Below are 24,025 nucleotides of genomic sequence, written 5' to 3' on the forward strand. Positions count from 1 at the left end.
GTGAAGTGTGCTATTACTTCTGAGGAGAGTATTCTAAACAGTTCTAATAAAAACACACACTATTCAACAAGCAGGCATGCAATTTGTCTTTAGTCTAAAGGTAGAATTAAACCACAAATTACATATCAGGGATTTAAAGCTGAGCAAGTTGAGAAAATTTAATTTGCATATAATTATCATGCTTAAAACTAAAACCCTTTATTTCATTACTGAGATATGTAAATACAAACAATGATATTGTGCAGGCAAATTACAAACTGCACACTATGCTTCCTCTAATGGCCACTGTGTTCTATTGACTGAGATATGAATGCCTGACATTAGACAGAAACCTCTTTCACTACAACTGAGTGCTCTATACATCCTAACGCAGAATGCTCCACAGCAACAACCTATCAGACTAAACAGGCTTCCTCTGTAGGGTCCAACTCTGGACAAACTTACATTCTTCACTCCCATGTCAGCACCTTCTCACCATGCCAATTCTAGACACTGCCAAAATGAAGCACAAGAGGAAAGCCCTTTGCCTAATAACGCAGACAACTACAGTTAGCCCTCGTCCTGTCAGAGGGTTCATATTTCCGTCCTTAATTTACCTGGGAAACTGAAAATCTCTTCAGTTCAATAAAACTAGTATGAGCTTCAGATCACAGACCGCCCTATGCTCTAAGTTCTCTAAAATTATATGAGCTTCAGATCACAGACCAACCACCCTATGCTCTAAGTTCTCTAAAATTATATGCGCTTCAGATCACAGACCACCCTATGCTCTTGCTTAATGTCCTAGAAAAACTTAAGAGTAGCCATGTTCTCAGCACACTCCTTGACATTGGGTAGATGTACTACTAGGGTCAATCCCGCACTGGTTGGTCAAACATACCACCCGAGACAGCTGGCCCAACCACCTCTTTTGCCCCCGACAGCCCAACTCAGAGATATGAGTACCTTTGCCACACAAAGCCATTAAAGTCCATAAGCAAGACAAACACTTCCTCCCAAGTACCTAAGCAAGGCTCGTGGATCCTCTGACTCCCGACAGTTCTGTACACCCACTCCCCTATTGCTCAGGTTTATTCAGTAACTACTACACAAGTGATTGCACATCTGTATGTTGGCAAAATGAGTCTACTTGGCTGGCCTCTGTATTTAGCACCACGAGGAAAAATTGGGACATGACTTAGATAATATTACGTTAAAAGATAGGCTTCATGTGAGAACATCAATTTTCCCACTACTGAATCTTTTAATTTGAAGTACTTTCCCCTCAACAATCCATTACACAAGTTGATTCTATCGTGAATTCAAGAGCTAAGGTTTTCATATAATTTTAAACTCAGGATTTTCAATCTCAATTAAGACAAGAAAACATTCCATTCCATCTGCTTATGAGAAAGCATTACACACCCAAAATGCCAAAAAGCATAATCACATAATCATTTTTAAATATTTGTCAGAACCTAATAAGCATATAAATTAAAGTTAAATTTATTCTGAAATTAACTGATTAAGAAAAATAGAGTACTTTCTAAAAGACAAAGTTGAAATCACTTACTTTCTGCTCAGCATTTTCCTGAAACAGAAGCCCAAAGTAGTCCTTCTCCAGGAGATTGAGGTGCTCACACACTCTGTCAAATAACACTTGTCCCTTAGCGCGTTTCTGCAGAAAAACAAAGCAAATGTTCACTTTTCTAAAGGAGATCACAGAAGGGAACAGGAGATGTTGACCAGGAAAGGGAAAGAACGCGTGTGACCTGGAAGACAAAGGAAGATCCTGGGGCTGGAAGAGCACAAGAGAATGAAGGGGGGGGGGGGGGGGGGGCAAGAACAAAGTTTGTAGGGAAAAAGCCACAATAAAATGTTTTTGTATACTAATATATTAAAAATTTATCTTAAAAGCACCACTGATTTATTACAAATTCATATAAAGTATTTGTTTTCAAATGTTCTAACAATGCAAAAGATTATTCTAAAATGAAGCCCTAACTAAATGCATTCTGCTTTATTGCTAGTCTTATTAATTACTAAGAAAAGTAAAAAAACAAAATGCTGACTGTTCATCTACTCATATAATCCACAATAAAGACATATTGTCAAAGTGTTTCCCTCAAAACCTGAAGATGACTCACGACAATTCCTGAAAGAATGCTCCCCTATGAAAACTGTCTGATGTAACTTCATACAACTTACCCTATCAGCACTGAGGTTTTGTTTGTTTATTTATTTGTTGTTGTTACTGTTTTTCCAAGATATCTGTAGAACACCAGGCTGTAAATTACACTTTTATTTCTAATTTTCTAGAGAATATAGTATTCATTCTTTGGAGATTTAAAAGCTCCAGGAAGCCCCAGAAAAAGTGGTCATCATTTAGCCAGTGACAAAGCAAACCCATTTCCAATTCAAAGGCATAAGCTTGGAATATCCCAATGGTGAGTTCAGTCAGACATGTATCTCCTCCCCAAGGCATGTACAGATGCCACAACTAGATGGCCAGTGAAATTGGAACAGGGCCAAGAAAAGGCTCAGTGAACACCCCAATATCAAAATATGCACCTGTCCATTCATGCAGTACATAGAAATTATACACACACACACACACACACACACACACACACACACACACACACACAGAGAGACACAGAGAGAATCAATTGATCAATCTGGGGGAGTAGAATCTGGTATTTTCACTACTAAATATTTCATAATAACATTTCTAAAATATGGTTATTATGTCAGTAGTAAATGAAAGGAGAAATTCACACAAATTACCATAGCAATGTACTACATCCATCACTGTGGATTCACAATCAGTAGTTGATATTTAGTTAAGTTACTCAGCTAGACATGTGCTTCTATTATTTACGTATTTACAGTATATAGAAACACTTGGGGTCTAAATACACCACTACCTCTAACAAGATGTATAACTGAAGTTTTCAGAATTGTAAGTGAGAATAATAGAACATACCATAAGCATATGGCAAGCATAAAGTAAATTAAAATGTGTAGCCACTGGTTATGGTACTTGAAATTAGGAATATTTGAAAGGATTATCTAAGACAATGTCTATAAATACATACATCACAGAGGAAAACATACTCCAACTTGGCTTAAAGTCAGTTTTTATAAACTCGTATCTCTTCACTAGTTTCTATCTCAGAGACATGCTTTACTGGACAGTATTTATCCTAAAAGCCTAGGAAGAACACACCCACAAAGCCACCCCCACAGTCTGGTGCTAATATGGTGAGCCCCAGCCTGGGCACTGGAGTCAGACCCAGTTCACCATCACCCAACATTTCGTGAACAACATTTGTGTTACTAGACAGTGTGACAATGGGAAAACTACATAGTCTCCTATCTGTAAAATGGAGACAGTGACTAACGGCTCTCCATAAGAATCATATTAATGCGACAGGATACATCAAACTGTCTGGATCATTCATAGCTGAATTCTACTTCCAGCTGTTCTCTGACTTAGCCCACATCTCACAATTACCAAAATACTGTGTGATGTGCAGGCTGTTCCTCCTACTAGGCTTCCATCCCTAAGACATAGACATTTTAGCAGCTGCTAAGAGGCTGACTGAGTGCGCACAGTCGTAACCCAAACTCCCATTCAGCATCTCTACTCTCCAAGTGCTATGGGAGCACTAAGAACCAGTAACCGTATCTAAGAAAACACGGCTTTCTCAAGAATATGACATCTCATGTGAATCTTAAAGGAGGAAACGACTTCTGGAAGTAGAGACTACAGATATTTAAGAGGTATTATTTTTCACTTTTGGTGTTTATTAAAACCCGACAGGGTGAATTTCTATTCAAAGATACTGCAGGACACAGTAAGATGAAAAAGGAAAACCATCTCACAATGAACAGGCCATTCATTCTAACTGCTAGGTACCGCCCCATGGACAAATGACTGCAGAGCTTGCCGAGCTAGAAGGCGAACATACACCAATCCAGCAAGAGTAGATGTCAGATCCTGTGTTAAGACAGTAGAGAAACAATGATGACTAAAACATAAATGATCTCAAGAAATTTTATCCAACTGTCAAGGACAGAAAATAAATAGGAGAAGAAAAATACTGTCTTGCTGATAAGCACTTGAAGATGGTAATGAGAGAATTAAATTAAGTGTGTGACATGATTAATAAATGTTTGAGGTGTTTCATTTGAGGATTCACAGAAGACCTGTATAGGGCTTTTTGTGAACTGTTCTAAAAAATAAATAAATAACCTGGTGTTAAATATGATTTAAAAAAGCTTCAGTTATTTCATTCAACCTCCTTCGAAGTTACAGGAAGTTGAAATGATCCAGTTTTCCTATCTGCTTAGAATTAATGATACCTGTAAAGTGTAACACTTACACATCTGTCTAGGGAGGCAACTTATCTTCTTTGTTCAAGCTAGGGTTATTAGAACATAGGCCAGGTTGGCCTCAGTTTTGAGGTCCTCTTGCCTCAGCTTCCTGAGTGCTGGATTATACTCATGGAAACTATGTCCAGCCATCGGTTTGTTCTCTGATATACAATTACAGTTCTATTACATGAAAGGACCACAAAGGAACATCTGCCAACCAAGCAAAATGAAAGACATTTTCCTTTACAACTTGTATCAAAAATAGCCGTTTGTGTGTATGTATACAGAGATACATCTTTCGGAGTTGCTTACACATATATGATTTCAGGGCTGACCACTTGGTACTGGATAACCAGTTAAGGGCTCATCCTCAGGAAAGACTAATTATCTCCTCCACACATACACCAACAATAATCAAAGAAAAAGAGGCCACAAATTTGAAAGGGGCTGGAGGTGGGGGTAAAGGGTATTGGAAGGGTTGGAGGATGACATGGGAAGCATTGCAGGAAGGAGATGAAAGTGAGAAAATGATTTAGTTATATTTTAATTAATTTTTTTTCAAAATTAAAAAAAAAAGTATATATAGTTGGTTCACGGGCTATTATTTCAGTTTGGGGTTATTGTCCCATAGAAGGAAGATCCTCAAATCCATTATTTTCATTTTTTAAAAAAATGTTTTTGTGCCACAGGGTACACACAGAGGTCAGAGGACAACTTGTAAGAATGGGTTTTGTAGACCGAAATGAGGTAAGGGTTGGCAGCAGGTTCCCTAACCCAACTGGGCCATTTCACCAACCTTTTCAACTTAGTTTCAAGTGTCAAAACTCTGCCTCTGCTCCTACACAAATCTCTAGATTTTCATCTCCTACAAAATCTATTCCAGTCTCCCAATATTTCAACTTTCTTCCTTAAGAACTTTTGTTTGTTTGTTTGTTTGTTTGTTTGTTTTGGTTTTTGAGACAGGGTTTCTCTGTGTTCCTGGCTGTCCTGGCACTCACTCTGTAGACTTCCTTAAGAACTTTATTTCATACCTCTCGCACTCACTCTTCTCTTCCCATCCACACTTTAGCTTTTCAGTGCCTGGGTTAAGAAAAGCCTAACTTACCTCAATGCCTCCTATAGCAAGCAGCACTTCACTGAATTATAAACCAGTAGGGACAATATTGGGCAGCATGGCTCACATCATCAATGCAGGCCAAAAGTCTGGCAGAGTTCAGTCTAGAATTCAGGCTTTCTGGCTGGCAGTCATACACAATCTCCTGGGGCCTCATTCATGACTATCGGCCCACAGATATTCAAGAACCAAAGCAAACACACACTGCCAATAAGTTTGGGAGAAGATCAGCCACAAACCTACACATAAGCTTTTCCTTAGTAAATGAGAACATTTCCAGATACCTTTGGAGAACTATACAAGCAGAAAACCACTCCACATTTGTCCTACGAGCAAGCTACACCCATATTTATACAAACAAGGCAACTGGCTTTTTCACACTTTGCACATTTCTTCATTAAGACATTAGCTTCGCCGTTGCTTCATATTGCCCGCTGAAGCATCTCTTTACTCTATAACTGTTCTTATGTTAGCACTTATATAAACTGTTTCAGTCTCTGTTCTAATGATGGAGCACTTAATACAACCACGTAATTAGGAATGGGGCACTACCTCAGGGGTAGAATCTTGTCTAGCATCTATGAGATCCTTGGTTCAATCGTAAGCACTGTCACAAAAAAGGTTCATAAAACTTACCAAGCACATTTTGAAAAAGGAATTTTAGTTTTAGTCAATTCCAACAAGCTTAACAATCTGTTTCCCCCATATACCTAACCCAACTTTACACCTAAGCAATACAGAACCAGGGAAGGGAAAGTTGCAGTGGGGGAGAACTCATCTACTTTCCAGGTTCAATCAGACACTTTATGTATCTGCATAAGTGTGTGTGTGTGTGTGTGTGTGTGTGTGTGTGTGTGTGTGTGTGCATGGCAAGAAAATGCAGCTATGGTAGGAGGGGTGCACATGCACGTGTGTCCCAGAGGTCAACTCTGGGTGCCTCCCTTATCATTCTCCACCTTATTTGAGATGAGTCTCTGAATCCGAAGCTCACTGGTTCAGCTAAACTGCTGGCCAGCAGCAAGTTCAAGGGACCTGTCTCTGTTTCTCCAGCATGCCACCTGCCACATGGGATTTTTAAGTGGACACTAGGGGTTCAACTCCAGGTCCTCATGCTTGCACTGAACCAGCTGAGCCATCTCACCAGACCAGATCTTTTTGGTTCTGGTTTTGTTGTTTGTTTTAGAAGACACTGCATAATATATTAGAGACAAGCAAAGGAGCTTGAAAAAGCAAGATAATTTAGATGTGTCTTCAAAAATATTTTACTTAAAAACTAGCAGACTAGCTTATGGAAGTCTCTCTTAAAAGCAGACCCCAGCTAAAGAAAAGCAGACTGAAATCTGAGACACTGAGCAAAGTCTCCTGTGTCTGTGCTGTTATTTGTGGCATTCATTACTGAAGCCAAAATATGACATTTCTGGAGACCTCTCAATGTGGAGGAATTTGTGCAACTGCTTACCCAGCAGATTGCAGAGGACGCCACACACCACTGGCGTTTTATAAAACACCATCACTGTCTCCTTGTAGGCCTCTCCACACTGCCCTTATTGTGTGCCAAGAAGCCAGTGATGGGAAGTACACAATGCAATCCATACATTACTGGCACAGAGCTATGCATTTTGCACTCACTCTAACTACACTGTGCAAATATCAAAGGCCAAGGAACAAAGGTATGCACAGAGCAAACCAAACTCATACATTGTTGTGGGGCAGAGGAAATCGACTAAAGCCATATGCAAGAGGAAAGAGCACATCAGGCTAAGGGCATTATTGCCAGAATTCTTTTCCTACCAATCAGAATCACCTGTCCACAAAACTGTTTCCAAAGTTCATTCAAGTTCTGGCAAAAAGAAACTAGAGCCAATGACCTCTTTGTAGATGATTAGAACATAATTCCACAAGTAAATCAGTCATTTATGTTTCCCTGACTGTGGGAGCCCACAAAAGCTTCCTGGTGAGATCTGAGCTTGCTTTACACAGCAGGGCTGCATTTTAGGGGATGGCTTGACCATGTGCACAGTCACCAGGTGCCTGGAATGGTCTGCACTTGGCTGTACTAGGGGAGGTCTTTGCTCCACTCCTTTCATTCCTTTAAAAGTCCTTTAGAAGACAGAAGGGGCCAGTGGGTTTGGACCCAGGCCCTTTCTAACTGTCTCTCTCCTCTATATTTCTATCTACATATTCCTCATTTCTCCCTGCTCAAGAGCACCCTGGGGGAAAAAGAGGAAGCTAGTCTCCCTCACCTGACCATTGATAAAAACTAAATTTGAAAGGTTATTCCAAGTACTCAAAATACTCCTCCAAGTTGAGGTGCCTCCAGTAATGTCCTATTTGGAGAAAGAAAAAAAAAATTACATCTGACTGCCTATACACACACTTTTTTTTTCCTTGTCATCATTCTCAAAGCAACACAATGCAATAACTACTTAGACAATATCATCACTGTATTATAACTCTAAGTGATCTGGCAGTGAGTTAAAGTATACTGGAGGCTTTCCATCAGCTGCATATAAATACCAGGCCATTTTACAGAAAGGATTTTATGTTGTACGGCTCTGGAGGGCTCTGTGGAAGTTCTGGAAGCCAACCCCTTTTAGATGCCCAAGAACAACCAGATTTGCAAGAAAAAAATACATATATTTTAAACAGAGTAGCATTTCCATCTTTTCATTTCCTATGACAAACCTCCATTCTACCCAACTAAACATACTTGCAAAATAAAGTAATTATCCAGATACCTGTCAGAAGAAATAATGAAAGGACATAAACACTTGTAAAACCATTTTTAAGAATACCATCAACACTGTCAAAGTAGAAGTCACTAAACTGCCAGAACTAATTCAAAGTCTTAAAAGGTATTTATTACACTAACTTTAGTATGTGCTACATTCAAGGTAAGGATCCACAAGTTTATTTTAATCGTGTGATAAAACACAGTCAGTATAGAAAAGTTGTTACATAAACTAAGACTTAGAACTGAAAACACACATTTAGTGCTGATCCCTATAAAAACTATTACATTTAGTATGTGTGGCTATGAAAGTGTGCAAATGCGCGCACACATTTTCTCACTCAACCACCACCAGGGCTGCCACCACCACCACCACACCCACCAGGAGAGACAATGGAATTCACATCAGCACAACTTCAGAAAATAGACTCAAAGGGCAGGAGGTGGAGCCTGCAGTTCTTTCTTTCTCCGCAACCTCTCCCACAGATGGTAGTGCACCTCTGTAAGATCAGCATAGTGGAGAACTGAACTTATTAATGATACACTTATTTAGTAGTGATCTATTCAGTGACTCTGAACGACAGGACTAGCCCCAGTTAAAGCCAGCCAAGAGAAGCAAGTCTAGCTCAAAAATGGCAACCCTGGCCTCATAAAGCCAGTGGACGAAAGCTGAGAATGTATGGTATAGGCTATCTTTTAATAGAGCTTATGCTAACAGATCTTAATATACCTTCCCTTTGTATAAACAAAGGAAGCCTATCTTCCCTAACACATTTTGTTGTTTCGTGGAAGACTGCATCACACCACTTCATCTGATAAACCTTGACAAAACTCCGGGGGTTTTAGTTGTGTTTTGTTTGTTGTTTGTTTGTGGTACTGTGATTGAAAGGAGGCTTTAACATTTTTTTAAAATTCCTCTGTTTTAGAGATGAGAAAAATATGCCTATGCAGACTTTACAGATTGTATTCTGAACCTCAGCTTTCCCACCATAACTTAAATAGTTCTTCATTTTCAAAAGAGAAAACAACCCAAAGACTAGTTCCTCCTGTTCTGCTACTTGTTAGGGTCTCAAACCAGGGACAAATTGCTAACTGAGATGCCTATTTAACATATCAAAGTGGACCTGGCCACCATTCATGTTCTCCCAGAATCCCTTAGTCCTTAACAGTTAGTTACAGGGTAGGGCTGGCATATCCCGCCCTGCCCCTGTGCCTCTTTCCTATATAATCCAGACATTTTGGTTGCTCAGCCCTTTTGTCTACCCTTTACTCTCCTGGCTTGTCCCTCTCCCCTCCCCTGACTCCTTACAAGGCCAGGCTAAGGGTCAAGTTCAATCTGGACTCTCTCCGATGTCTCTGCCTCTGGCTATGCTCTCCCTCACATCTACAATAAACCTCCTCCACCATACCTAGGAGCAGTCAATTCCTCCTTTTTCATGTCTTTTTTTCATTCACTACCAGCAGGTGGGTACAGTCAAAAACTACTGAGTGCTAACTACCGAGGTCTCAGTGCCTGGAAGAAAGGATCAGTAAGGGTGAAAGCTGGTCCTCACAGCTACAAGTTACTTTCAACTGGCAAGCTGATTGCTTTCAAAATACCACTGATTCAGAGGGAGAAAAGCAATCCTGGTGTTTTGAAACCAAAAGTGGAAAGAACATTATAGAATTTCAAGACTACTCAAAATTCAAAACCATCCTTTTAGAGAAAATATTATTGAAAAAAGAAGTAAGGCATTACTTTTTCGGAGTAAGGCATTATTGATGTTCACCTTTTCAAGCCCAAGCCAGCCAGCAATTTACTACTTCAAGGAAGCAAAGAACTCCCAGCTACTGGAATCCACATTTCTCTCCAGGCTGCCAACTCCTGGGGGCTCACCTCTGTAGCATGCTTGTACTCCTAGATTTGGCCAACCTTTTTCAGAAATATAATGAACTGTTTTTACTCATTAAGGCCCTGAAGAATTTCTACAAGTCAGCCAACTGTTCCTAAGCATTTAAAAAACACCGCCAGCAGGGAGACAGAAGCAAAAATTAGATTAGGAACACAGACAAGCAATGCCATCAAGGTATCTCAGGAAAAGAGGGTAAAAAGTGTACATATGTAGCCAGGCATGGTGGCACACACCTTTAGTCCCAGCACTCCAGAGGCAGAGGAAGGCAGATCTCTGAGTTCTAGGCCAGCCTGAGCCACAAACCCCCGAGCAAGTTCCCAGACAGCCAGTGAGCCACACAGAAACCCTGTGTCGAATTTTTTTTTTTTTTTAAGTATACTGATGTACAAGAAAGTAAATGGAAATAATGGTTTTCTAGGAGAACTGACTCAGGCAAAGCCCCACATTAACGTTCTGAAGGGAAAAGGGAAATAGCTTTAGGTAAAAGAAGGAATGCAAGCTTTTTAGAAATCCAGTAAGAGTTGAACAGCACAGTTCAACAACACAGGAGATCCCTTCCCAGGACAGTGCATGATCAATGAATAAACTAACACACAAGTAAGTTCAAAGGAAGAGAAAGCATTCTGAGAGCTGGACTTGAGTTAGACGTGGAATCATGCCAATGAGGAACACAAAAGCCAGATTAAAGACAGAAACTTTACAGGAGAACAGACAACTCTGGAAGCGCAGAATGAGCTAGATCACTGTGTATGGGCAGGGAAGGCAGACAGCCTGCGGTCACACCTAACAGTCCTGAGGGACCAGCCGAGAAGTGTCTTGAGTACCAGGCCAGGCCAGCTCCCACCTGAAGAAGTTCTTTGTCTTCTTCAAGTGGGACTAAAAACTTCTATTACTCCCATGGCATGACACCCTTTTCTCACTTTAAAAAACAAATCCCTGGGGGGGGGGGGGGGGGGGAGCTGGAGAGATGGCTCAGAGGTTAAGAGCACTGCTTGCTCTTCCAAAGGTCCTGGGTTCAATTCCCAGCAACCACATGGTAGCTCACAACCATGTGTAATGAGATCTGGTGCCCTTTTCTGGCCTGCAGGGATACATGCAGAACACTGTATATATAACAAATAAGTAAATAAATAAATAGATAAATCCTTGGACAAAATTGTCATTTTAAACCCTTTTGTGAACCTAAAAGAATGGAGAGTTGGTCAGAGACACTGTATTTGGATCTAGTCACTGAAATTTTTAATTTGCACATAAATTATTCCCAGTTCCAAATACACCCTCCCCGACTTCTATGTGGTATTTTATGGAGTATCAAGTACCATAACTTCTAGATCCTCCAAAAGTATAAGGATAGCTGAAATGACTCAACTGTTTCACCTCTCAGGGTCATGGCTGTAGTTTGAAAACCAACCCAGGGAGACAAAAGTAGACACAAACACATACCACTTCATAAAGCAAGAACACCAAATAGGGTTTTCTGAGACTCAAAATCAGTACGAAGAGGGCCTGGGGACCTTGACACATTCTCTGCTCTCTGCTGAATACTTTTATCACCAGAACACTGCTGCTGAGAGCTTGCATTCTGATTGCCTTAGGAAAAATGGTTGTGACATTCCTGTGTGGGCTAAAACAATGCCTTCAATTCTCAGACAAAATCAACATGTGGGAAAAACTCGCAGCTGCCAGAGGAAAATGTGAGCCTTTAGTCAGAATGCACATGGACTCACGCTTCTAAAGTCTCCTGAACTTCCACACTTATTTTCCAACCTTAAAAATTATATACAGGTTTACAAACTCAAGAAAACCCAGCTCAATCCGAGAAATAAAGGAAGCCAATATTTTCATTCTTACTTTGCAGTCTGAGAATAGAAGAAAAGACAGGAAGTCCCTTGTCCAAGACATACAAAGAGTCAGCAGAAAACTAAACCGTCTCCTGGCTAGACCCAAGACTTCAAATAAACCTTACTGTACTTTTCCTCAGAGGAAAGAGCCCCGCTGTTTTAGCACACCTAGTGTGTAAATGACTTCTACAGCAGCGTCACAGAGAGTCCTACATCCAAGCATCTGGAGCCAGCATGCAGAATCCAGACGACCCTAAAATTCCTCACAACTTAAGCTCTGGTACCAAACTAGGTTGTCATACATCATTTAAATAACTTAATGAGATAAAAGTTGATATAACCTTCATTAAAAAATATAATAATCCTCATTGGATACGATGGTATACACCTTACTCTCAACACTCAGGAGGCAGAAGCAGGTAGATCTCTGTATGCTGATCTACATGGAGAGTTCCAGGCCAACCAGGGTTATTTACATTTTGAGATTCTTTCTCAAAAATAATAGTAATAATAATAATCCTTCCTCAAAAGACTTGAAATACATGTGATTAAATTTATCAACAAATGATAAATTAAAATAAAACATTAATATCAACTTTCATGAATAATAATGAAAAGGTACTTAACACTCTGAAACAAAATTACTAAAATATACTAGGCTTTGGATAAAAGGAAATACATGACATAGCAATAAATTATTGCTTCATAAACCAGAAAGAGCATGACAATCAAGCCATTTCCATAGTATTTTTTTTAGCTTAACTACAACCAGCCCCTTACAATGCACCGCTATCCAATCTACTTGTCACCTCCACCTCTGGGGGCTGGCAAATATCTGAGGCATTCTTTTAACCCACACTCTCCTTCCTCAGAAGAACACCAACGTCAATGACGACAAAAAGGGTTGTGCTGTGGAATAATCCTTCTGTCCACTGTGAATATGTATTACTCTCATTGGTTAATAAAGAAGTTGATTGGCAGGACAATCAAACCAAGGATATTGAGATGAAGAAGGGCAGAGTGAGAGAGTCACTGGCAGGTGCAGAGAGAGCAAGATGGGCATGCTGTACTGAGAAAAGGCACCCAGCCATGTGGCAAAGCACAGATAAGAAATATGGGTTCACTTAAGTGAAAGAGTTAGCCAGGAACAAGTAAATGTTCGGCCAATACATTAAGACTCTTGAGTGATTATTTGAGAGCGCCTGCAGGACAGGAAAACTCCACCTATAGGTTTTGAAAACCAGTGTACTTGGCAGTTGTCTTTATCTAGTTCCTGAGGCTCAAGAGCAGAAGGAACAGGTTCAGGGGGTCTCTAGGAGAAAAAAGAATTTTGAAACAGAAAGCCAAAAAAGTAAGGGGAAGTCACACGTGTATCTACAGCCCCAGCTACTCAGGAAGGCTAAGGGAGGAGGACATCTTCAGCTCAGGAGTTTGAGGCCAACTTTAGTAAGTTAAGCCCATCTTTAAAAAAAAAAGTATGTATGTGTAGGTACCTGCATACCCATCAATACCCATCACACATACACACACAGGAGAAGAATGGATATTGACGGGTATATAGAAATTTACACATTACATACATGTACAAGCCAGTAAAAATAATACATAATATACATGAATACATTACACATATCCTATATGTTAATTCTACCTATGTATAGAGTGATCTGAGTAGTAGAAATGACGTTTAGGTAAGACAAAAAAAATCTCGCAGAATTCTGTTTCCTGGCATTAAAAAACATTCATTATGTAGCAGCACTTTCTTTGTGAACAAAAACAGTGATAGGTAATTAACACAAACACGAACTTGCCAAACTGATCCAGTATTTTAAACAAATCATATAAAACCATCACCTACAAAGACCATCTGCTAGCCAATGCAGTGAATTTTTAACACCCCCCAATACACAGTTACCGCAACAGCACAACGAACGCGTCCCAAATCTTAAACGGCACCTTGGCCCTTGCGCTAGGAGTCTGTTTTAATCTTATACTGGTATTTGAGGTCTTCCAAAACTTCACTCTGTTCCATAAAGAACCCATGAATCCAGACATTCCACCTCCTCATGACTTCCTGCAGTGGCCAGTTTTCTTTTTTCTTTTTGTTTTTTGAGACAGGGTTTCTCTGTGAAGCCCTGGCTGTTCTGGAATTTACACTGTAGACCAGGCCTGCCTGAAACTCAATCCACCTGCCTCTGCCTTCCAAAGTGCTGGTATTAAAGTGTGCACCACCACACCTAGGTCGAGGTCGGTTTTCTATTGGCTCCCCTCTACCACTGTAGATGCCCTAAGTTAAATTCATTAGGTCCTCTTTACTGGGCATGTTACATAAACCTAAGGGTGACTGAAAATTAACACACGTCCATACAGGTATGAAAGAGTAACTACACTCATCTGGAAAACCATGAGAGAAATACAACTTTTACTGACAGTTCTCCCAAGCCAAAGTCTGTGCCTCACATTGCATGTGCCTTTCTCAAATGCTCAAAAATTCATTAACAGCTCCAGTTTCCCACACATACTTCCTCAAAGAGTAGTCAGACACTAGTTTCCGGTGTGGATCTACAGAAACACACATAAGCACCATCAGCACATCACCCAAGTGTCTAGGCCAGCACTAGACAGGAACACATGAAAGCACCCGACTGTGGCTCAGCAACCTCTGGGCTCCACTCCTGAAGAGGGAATAGAGCAAGTCTGATGAGAAGTAGACCCAAATTAATGTTACCAAGCAACCAAAGAACCACAATGACAAGAAAATTTAGATGAAAGAGACATTAATTACGAAGGAATACTACTCATAACTTCTGCACTGCTCCAACATCTACTAGGATGTGATGAATCACACCCTATGTTCAGATACAAAGTCCCTGCTCAGAACTCAAGTGAGCTGTTGGTGCATAATATCTACTGCAAGGCAACATCAGGAGCATCTACTCAATTCTGGTTTGCTTTGCACTTGAAAGGAATAAGATAGTAACTCCTTGCAGCACATGAGGGATTAGTAGAAGGGTGTCATCTTGGAAACAGAAGCAGCTTTTCCTTAGATACTGATCTACTGACACCTTGATCATGTATTTCTCAGTCTATTTCAGTGGTTCTCAATCTTCCAAATGCTGCAACCCTTTAATACAGTTCCTTGTGTAGTAGTGACCCCAGCCATAACATTATTTCATTGCTACTTCTTAACTGTAATTTTGCTACTGTTATGAATCATAACATAAATATCTGATGCAGGGTATCTGGTATGACTTTCAAGGGAGTCATGACCTACAGGTTGAGAACCACTAGAATCTATTCTTTAAAAATTACCTTTCCTAAAGTATTTTGTTATAACACCAAGAACCAACTAAGACAGGGATTTTTAATTCTTTGCTACTGTAGTTTTGATGCCTCAAGTACCCTAACAATTATACATACAGTGAATATAAAGAAAAGAACTATAAATGCTCACTGAGTATCCCTGCCTGGCAATATAATATATTCAAATATAATAAACTGTGGTTCAACTAGATAGCCACAGATGTTTTTATCAAGCTGTTAAAATATGAATGCCAAGAATTTGGTGCAATTTTTTTTGTTTTGTTTTTTGTTTTTCGAGACTGAGTTTCTCTGTGTAACTTTGCGCCTTTCCTGGAACTCGCTTTGGAGACCAGGTTGACTTTGAACTCACAGAGATCCGCCTGGTTCTGCCTCCCGAGTGCTGGAATTAAAGGTGTGCTCCACCACCGCCCAGCCGGTGCAATTTTTTTTGAACTGTTAACAGAAGACTAAAGGAAAGCTTAGTTCATATTTTAAGTGAGTACGAAAGATAGATCACCTGTGCCACACACAAAACTCCAAATATGCAGACTTGTTCACAAGCTCTGGTACCGAGGTACCAAAGCTGCAAGCTGGCTGTACCTGGCAGTTACTGATGTAAACCCTTCCTCCGCCACCTGGCAAGTTACTGAGTCTAAGCCTTTATATTCCCACTGTAACACTGAGAATGGAGTCCTCACGAAACATGACGATCCATTCCAAGTACTGCATGTGAGAAAATGCCATGTGAGTAAATGTCACTGTGAAAAGAAATAAGCTAACACAAATCCTAAGAAGCTGGTGCTAATAAGTTGCCTGTTTTACAAATCGTAGGTACCTTTTTACTAAATGAAACAAAATTAATGACCTAGGATTATATCATTACCTTTCTCAGGATAAGAGTTTCCTGCTAGCCAGGCGGTGGTGGCGCACGCCTTTAATTCCAGCACTCGGGAGGCAGAGCCAGGCAGATCTCTGTGAGTTCGAGGCCAGCCTGGGCTACAGAGTGAGTTCCAGGAAAGGCGCAAAGCTACACAGAGAAACCCTGTCTCAAAAAACAAAAAAAAAAACAAAAAAAAAAAAAAAAAAAAGAGTTTCCTGCTAAAATTTCATTATTCTAAAAGTCAGCTTACAACTATCATTTCCCAAGTAAGACATCCTACAGAGGCTGCAGTCAGAGCCAGTCACTCAGAACAGACTCACACCACACAAGCAGCGGTGTGCACAGCACATCACCCGCTCAACCCTGGTCAACAGTGCTGTTCGAAATGGAAACGATGACTCTTCTACACGGTTGTTACTGTGTTTAGAGGCCAATCAATAAACTGGCCTATAGGAACTCGGTGCCACAAGAAACATGTCTGCTGTGCCACACCGCCCACAGAGCAGAGTGCTTTCATTCTGCCCATGGAGAGGACTCTCTGCTCAGCCCCTGCCTCACCTCAAGGTCACAACTGTACTCGGTGCCATCCAGGAGGGTCACTTTGGCCAGGACAGTCTTGGTCTTCTTGGCAGTTTTCTGGGAGGCCAGCTCCGCTTTCAGCTCACTGGTCTGCACTTCCTTGGTCTCCCTCTTTGCCACCTCTCCTTCCAGTTTGTCTTCCTGCGTCTCCTTGATCTTCTCCTCTTCTCTGTCCTTCCTCACTTCTTCAGCAGGCTGCCAAGGAAACATTAAGTCCACGTTAAAGTTAACCTACTTGTAGAAGACAACACAGAAAAAAAAAAAAAAAAAAAGAACCAAAATTCACTTTTCCCTTCAGTGCTGGTAACCTATCCAGGGTTCTGACTGTGGTAGGCAAGAGCTCCAGCCACATCCTTGGCCCCAAAGAGACTCTTTCATGAGAATTATGGTCATCAGTCTAACCACTTTAAATTTAAGCTTTTTAAGACTCAAAAGTAGTTCAAGAAAGGGTATTTTTGTGAACTGGGCATTAAATGAATAAAAGAAACTATATCCCAGTAGCTATACTAAAAGTACTGGGACAACAAGATTTCTAAAAGCTTAAACCACAGCAATACCTAGGCTTCCACAGGTAAAGAAAACATACACAATCCACTACTTACTCTCAACTAAATCCATAAATAAAGCAAAGATAAATAAAGGGTATGGATTTAACAGAAGAGGAGGGAGGGCCTGGCAGACGGCTCAACCGTATCAGAAACACAGGTGCTTAAGAGAGGGTGTGTGTTCTGTTGCTGCCGCGCTGGTCTTTTGTTTTGCTGTTAGGGAATAATTTTAAAAAGACTCACAGGGAAGACTAACATACAATACTCCAAGTTCTATTCTGCAGACACATGAAGTGGAGGCAGCATCTCGACACGGAATGGGAAACAAGGCAACCCCTTCCCCATGTGGCTATGTTCTCACTCGGTCTTCTCAAACGCACCTGGGTCTCAGCACTGCTTTTCAAGGAAGGCTTTTCTTCCTTGACCTCCACCTTAACCTCGAGGTGTTTCCTCTGAGCCATTTCTTCTGCATCGCCCTTGGCCCGACTCTCTTCTTCAGGAAGGGAGTCCTCTTTATCCAAGGTCTGTTCTTCCACATCAGCTTGAGTGGGCTCTTTTTTATCTCCTCCATCTTTGGCTACTACCAAGTTATATGACTTCTGCTTCTTAAGCCAAGGGGGTATGAATCGAGAAATGCCCCTGCTCTCAGATGGATCCTTCTCTCTTTTCCGCCGGCGAAGACTACTTTGGCTTTCAACTGCAGGGCCTGGCTGCGAACCTTTTTCCTCCTCGGGCTCAGATAACTGATTCTGCTCATTTTCTGTGACTTCTTTAGCTTTCTCCTTAGGCGCATCTGCTCCTGCCTGGTCAGAGCCCTTCTTCACTTCAGACGCAGAGCCAACTTCAGTAGTCATGGTTACAGCTTACACTGCAACAAAATAAGAACCACAAAATAGTATTTTAGAAACGTTCCCACTTTCAATCTGGTGGCAAAGGGACAAAAGGGGTGAGACAGGGTGGGAAGAGGAAAAACAGAGAAAAGGAAGAAGGCCGTGTAAAGAGGAAGGATCAGAGGCACAAGACAGACTGCGGGCTGCTCTGTGAGAACTCTCAAGTCACACATCACAATGGGGGAACCCTGTACAGCTGGAACTCAAAATCCCCAGACTCAAGACACACGGGTTACCTCTACTCGGTCTGAACTAGTTAGACAACAACTAGCACAGAGTCCAATGTTTAAGGATTCTTTTTACTCAGCCTTTACTCTTTATTAAAGAAATGTTGTCAGCAGTATTAGCAAGTATTGAGACACATTCCACGACAATTTCACACATTAAAACCAAAATCTATACAAATGTTAAGTATTATAAGAACTAATTTTAAGTGCTGGGTGTTTGGCAGCAAAAATATATATACATAGAAACAAAATTGTATTACTGCTTTGCTGTTGATGTTAAATCCTGTGATTCACCAGCACTATTCCAAAAGTTAAGCTTCTAAGCAAATGATTAAAACCAAAAATCAAAACTCCAAGCTTCTACCCTACCCAATCTCAAATACTGTATGTATACACATATGTGTCTGTGTGTCTATGTCTGTGTATGTATGTGTAAGAAAAATATTTAAAGATCCTAATACAAACTAAATAAAGATACTACAGAACACAAAAAATATAGATGATTTATTCCATCACAACTAACGAAAGAAAATTTAGTTAAATCTAAAAACAACTGTGAGTTTCAACTGTACACAAGCCAAGAGGATTCCTTAAGTATAGCAAACCTAGTCGACCAGGACAGCAGGCAGGGGATGGGGCCAGTTCACTCTGCTCCCTTTCCCAGCATAGCTCTCCCAGAGATGGTCTCAGTGCTGGCAATGGGTAACGTCCCAGCTAGCTTTTTCAATGGTACAAACATGAACAGAGTCTTCAAAGGAGAACTAAAGTACACTTGTTTGAAGGCAGATTCACATACCACACAAGTGACGCTTTTAAAACACATCTTGTCGATAGAGTAGAATGCTGTTTAGACGTAAGAAGAAAGCCCTAATGCACGCTTTCACACGGACACAGCCTGAAATGAGGTAGTTCTAGAGGTCAAGAACTTAATGTATAATGTGATCGGGTTCCTGTTTCAATAGCCCAACCTGGTTGTAATGTTTAAATGAGAGACAGAACAGGAAGCTACCTGGGAGATGGCTGCAGTTAATCCAGGCATGTTTCTTTACTAAGGCCAAAGCAATCAGGGAGGGGCTAAGAACTGAATCTTGTAGGAAAGGCAGAGGCCATCCTGAATATGGAAAAAAAGAAAACAGATCTCGGGACTTTATGGGAGACTGGGGAAGGTTATCCATGGAAATAGGATATCCAGGAAAAGAGGGTGTAGCTGAGCCATACAACTGGATTTTAAATGTGCTGTGATGATAGCTTTGTGGAGATGTCTAGCTGTCCAACAGAGAAAACAGGCTGTGAAAGAGACTAGATGTGCACTTGAGACCCTATCTGGGAGTTGTGGTCACATGGACGGAGAGCTGCAAGCAAGAATACTAACAATATTACCATGGAAACCAGTTTTGTTCAATATTAGAGAATTCTGCAAGGAACCCTTCCTACCACCTCATGCAAGAAGAGACAGGAAAAGGCATGGCAGCCAAAAGAAACACATAGTGAAACGGCAAGATCAAAGGACAGTATGTTTGAAAGCAGGACTACCGAAGAGGGAAGAGTTAACTACCAGACCCACACATGACTTCCTATCCTTAGGTATTTACAGTTCAAAATGCCTGCCAACAAGAACATAACTGCATCTATACTGCACAAAAACATTGTTTCTTTCCCATGTCTTTTTCCAGAAAACCATTTAAAAATATTATGTTCATTAGTCATGCAAAACCCAGAGATGATTCCATAGAATATACTTTCTAATTACATCCCGAGAGCTGAATAACTATCTAGGTAAAGTCAAAAGAAAAATGCCCCACACTTGGATAAGCCAACCAAGATAAATCAGCAGCTCTCTAATTACTCTGGCTGTAAGAAATGAGAACAATCAACTGAAGCTGATTTTTGGCCAAAATATTCAGAAAGCAATGAAACATAAAACTCAAGTTTCCACTGTTAGGCTAAGTGAATTAATAGCTGTTCATATTTTAATCATAGGAGAGACCACTATGTCAGGTGGCATGCAATTTCTGTTCTTCAAAACATCCATGAAATACCTGATGAATCACAAAACTCCTGGTCTACTCCTAGAAAGATTCATGTCAGTTTGTGGAAATGATTACAGGACATGTTACGGAACACATTCTGTAACTTACCATAAGTAGCTCTGCCCCCACACAAACCTATTATCACATACTATTTGAAAGTCATTACTTGGCCGTGTGATCACAAGCAAAAGGACAGAAGTTGAAGACAAACTGCTACTATGGAAATAAAGAACACAGATGAACCAAGCACAGGGTGAGCCTCACAAACTATATCAATGTCCACTGTACACAACCCCGGAGCTGACAAGTGTCACTCATTCAAATTGATGTTATGCGACAGAAAACAATGGAAACAGCTTATGGAGCTGTGAATAGTCAACAATAAAGGTAGGCATAACTCTATGTAAATAACCATATTCTTAAAATAGCTCCAAGAGCTCAACCTAACACTACCTCTTTTATTTGTAAGATGGTTTCTTAAACAAATCACTACCATCAAGAGAACATGATTGCAACAACACATGCCTTCGCCATAATTACCACACTTGGAACTCTCAGCATCTCAGATGTGGGTAGGCCTTTACTGCACCACCCAGAAAAATGGAGACTCAAGTGCTGTGTGGTGTAGTTCCAAAAAAATCAGGGTTGTGTTTCCCACTAAAATGAAAATCCACAGGGGCAGGGCTCTTTCTTTCATTTGTAGCAGTAACATCTAGACTTGTCTTCAAAAGGTGGTGACCATTTATTCAGTAAATACTATTTTTTTGGTTATTGTTAAATTATCTAGTCTAATACACTTATTCTATCAGCAAGGAAAAAGACCGAGCAAGCTGGATCTGCCTAAGGTAACAAAGTTAAATGGGCAAAGGCAAAACCAAAACTAATATTTCTCAAACTATAGCAACGTTCACTAATCTTTCATCAGAATTACCCAACTCCATCACTAGTAGTATAGTTATATAATATACTAAGTCAAGATTTTTCTGCTTATCAAGAACCAAAAACAAAAACAACAACAACAAAAAAAATGCTGTTAACAACCAGCCTATTAGATAAGCATGTAGTTCTGACACAATTACCATGTTGGCATTCTTCAATTGGAGTTGATGAAAGTGTTTGTTATTGTGACTGCTCCAGGAGAAAAAAAGCATGCATCATTGAACAAGCAATCAAGCAGAAAACCATCAACAGAGAACCAGTAATATTTAGCAGAATATGATACTAAAGAAAACCACTCTTTATGTCCGTCCTTGTATTTTTAAAAGGGGGGGGGAGGGGGTAAATGCCAAGGAGCCATCACTACAGTGACGTACACCACCTACTGTACATTCTGCTGTTTAATACACGGGCGATTCATAAATCCTACACAAAAGAGACAGCCACACAGCTACACACATTCTGGAAGAACTTCAAGGAAAGAGTCTGTGCTAATGGTAGATCCAGGTGTTTCCTTACAACCTAAAGGGTCTATGCTGTAGCCCATCTGGTTCATGCAACCCTTAAGCAAGAAACTGAGTGGAAACTATCAGCTGAGTGGCTCCCTTTCTGTGCTGAGATCACAAGCAACCATGCTCCATTTCTCCTAGCAGAACATGAAGAAGTGTTTAAGGAGCCAAGATTAACAAAAAAGGAAAGTATACATTTTAAACTTCAAAACTGTGGTAAGAGGATAACAGATTTTTCTTTCAACTCTGAAAAACACAGAAACAAAACTGTTCTACAAATAACCATGAACATAAAAATATATTGACAATGTATGGACTGTTCTAATTCAGCTGTTTTCTAGATCTAACAAAACTAGTACTCATTTGCCATGTTCGTGACAGGGTAAAAGCTAAGTAGAGGATCTTTCTGATACTCACAACTGCTCATCTTTTTCTTCTCCCCAAACAGCCCACAGCAAAGAGAAGATTCTTTTAATACTCACTATCTTCCATTAAAGCATCAAATGTGAGAAAATCAAATACAGGGGTGAGTCAGCAGCTACCTCATTCTACTGGGGAATTACAAGGTGATGCTTCTCAAATATATATAAAACATTAAAGAGGAAAATAGATGGGAGGAAAGGGGAGGGAGAGAGAAAGTGCCTGAAGGGAAGGAAATAATAAAAACAAGCAGACAAAATGGACTGCAAGAACTGATGTTCACAGTTCAGTGGTGGAGAGCATGGGAGGGGGAGGAGAGGGAGGAGGGGGAGAAGAGGGAGGAGGGGGAGGAGGGGGAGTCGCTGTGGGTTTGTTTCCCTTAAAGATGAGATGGTCTAGAAATGCTACACTCTCCACTCCCTAAGTGCAAATACATTTCAAAGAAAAGATTGGTTAGTGTATGCCATGTATTCAGTGAAGATAAGCAAGTCATTTTTTAAATTATCAGTGCTTCCCACCCTACCTGTCACGTACCAGACCACGCTTGTTTATTTTTAAAGGATGATTTAAGAACTCATGACATACTATTTCTAAAGATGTAACCTAACATCTGCTTGAAATTAAGCCCACACATCAAGAAGATATGAACTACAAAGCAGCCCTTTGCTAGTTCCAGGATAGGCAAGATCATGTTTCACCCAGAGCATATATTTCCTCTGCTTTTTCTTTTTTAACAAAATCCACATTTTGTTCAGTTTCTGCCCTTACTTGTGTATGCACAGAGAATACTTCCAGAATGGGTCCCAATGTAGGTTCTGGTGGTCTAGAGCAATCTTGAGGCCTCCCTTTCTTTGTCAAGAAGACATGCATTCATCAGTTGATGAGTTTCCAGGAAAAGATTTCTCCCTCTACAAGAGTACTTGGCTTGCCTGCCTCTTAACACTATAGAAATGTCATCATCATCAAGTCCACTGAAGGAGAAAGCCTAAGGAATACTTGGCACAGGATACAGAGCACTGATACAAGTTATAGGAAAGAGGACCATCCCCTGACCAGGCCAGACCCAGTCGGGTCCCATTTCCTGTGATATAAAATAACATGCTCTCCTAGGCTGAAATGATTGCCAAGGGTATTCAAACAGCTTCTGAAGTCTAAGAAAACAGAGAAATGAAGCCTAAATAAACAGAAAAGGGCCAGTTTGGGAGATGGAGACAGAAGGATTGGGAAGGTGTTCGAGGTCATCTTTGGCTCACAGTGAGCTCAAGGCAAGCCTGGACTATATAAGAATGTCTCAAAAATACAAGAAAGAACGTTTTTAGCCTAACGGTAGTGAAATATGGCATTAGTTGTTGAACAACTCTAAAGAAGAATGAAACACAAAAAATTGCATTATAATCCCTAGATGTTGCAGAGGGATTGATATACGAGTAAAGGCATAATCTTTTGCTACTTAGTTGAAATGAAATAGTTTGTGTAATAAGCCCAATAAAACACCTGACTCAACACTGAAAATCCAAACTACATTCTGAACTGGCTAGACTAATTTAAGTCAGCCTAACATAACAGGAAGAAAAGGTGGCATGGCTAATGATGATGGCAGAGCTGAAATGAAAAAGACGGTCACTTGCATTCCTAGTAAAAGAAATGGACCCAAAGGCCAGACAGGAAGCTAAGGCAGGAGGTAAGTTCAACTTTCATCTGGGCTACAGAATAAAACTCTGTATTACAAAAAAAAGAGGAAATACAGCTACAAATTTAGAATGCAGACA

General features: G+C 40.5%; 1 protein-coding gene across 15 annotated transcripts in view; it reads right to left on the bottom strand.

Moving 5' to 3' along the window:
* Epb41l2 (erythrocyte membrane protein band 4.1 like 2) overlaps positions 1–24,025 on the bottom strand; it is a 177,607-nt gene that overhangs the window by 68,299 nt on the left and 85,283 nt on the right. For all 15 annotated transcript variants that reach the window (XM_059272621.1, XM_059272620.1, XM_059272628.1 and 12 more), the window contains exons 2-4: positions 17,625–18,112; positions 16,679–16,894; positions 1,553–1,657 (exon numbers count right to left, since the gene is read on the bottom strand). In XM_059272621.1, coding sequence (XP_059128604.1) covers positions 1,553–1,657; positions 16,679–16,894; positions 17,625–18,098 — 795 coding nt within the window. In that variant the 5' untranslated portion in view covers positions 18,099–18,112. The remainder of the gene's footprint in view (positions 1–1,552; positions 1,658–16,678; positions 16,895–17,624; positions 18,113–24,025) is intronic.

This window comes from Peromyscus eremicus, chromosome 8b (genome assembly GCF_949786415.1).
Source record: "Peromyscus eremicus chromosome 8b, PerEre_H2_v1, whole genome shotgun sequence".
NCBI lineage: Eukaryota > Metazoa > Chordata > Mammalia > Rodentia > Cricetidae > Peromyscus > Peromyscus eremicus.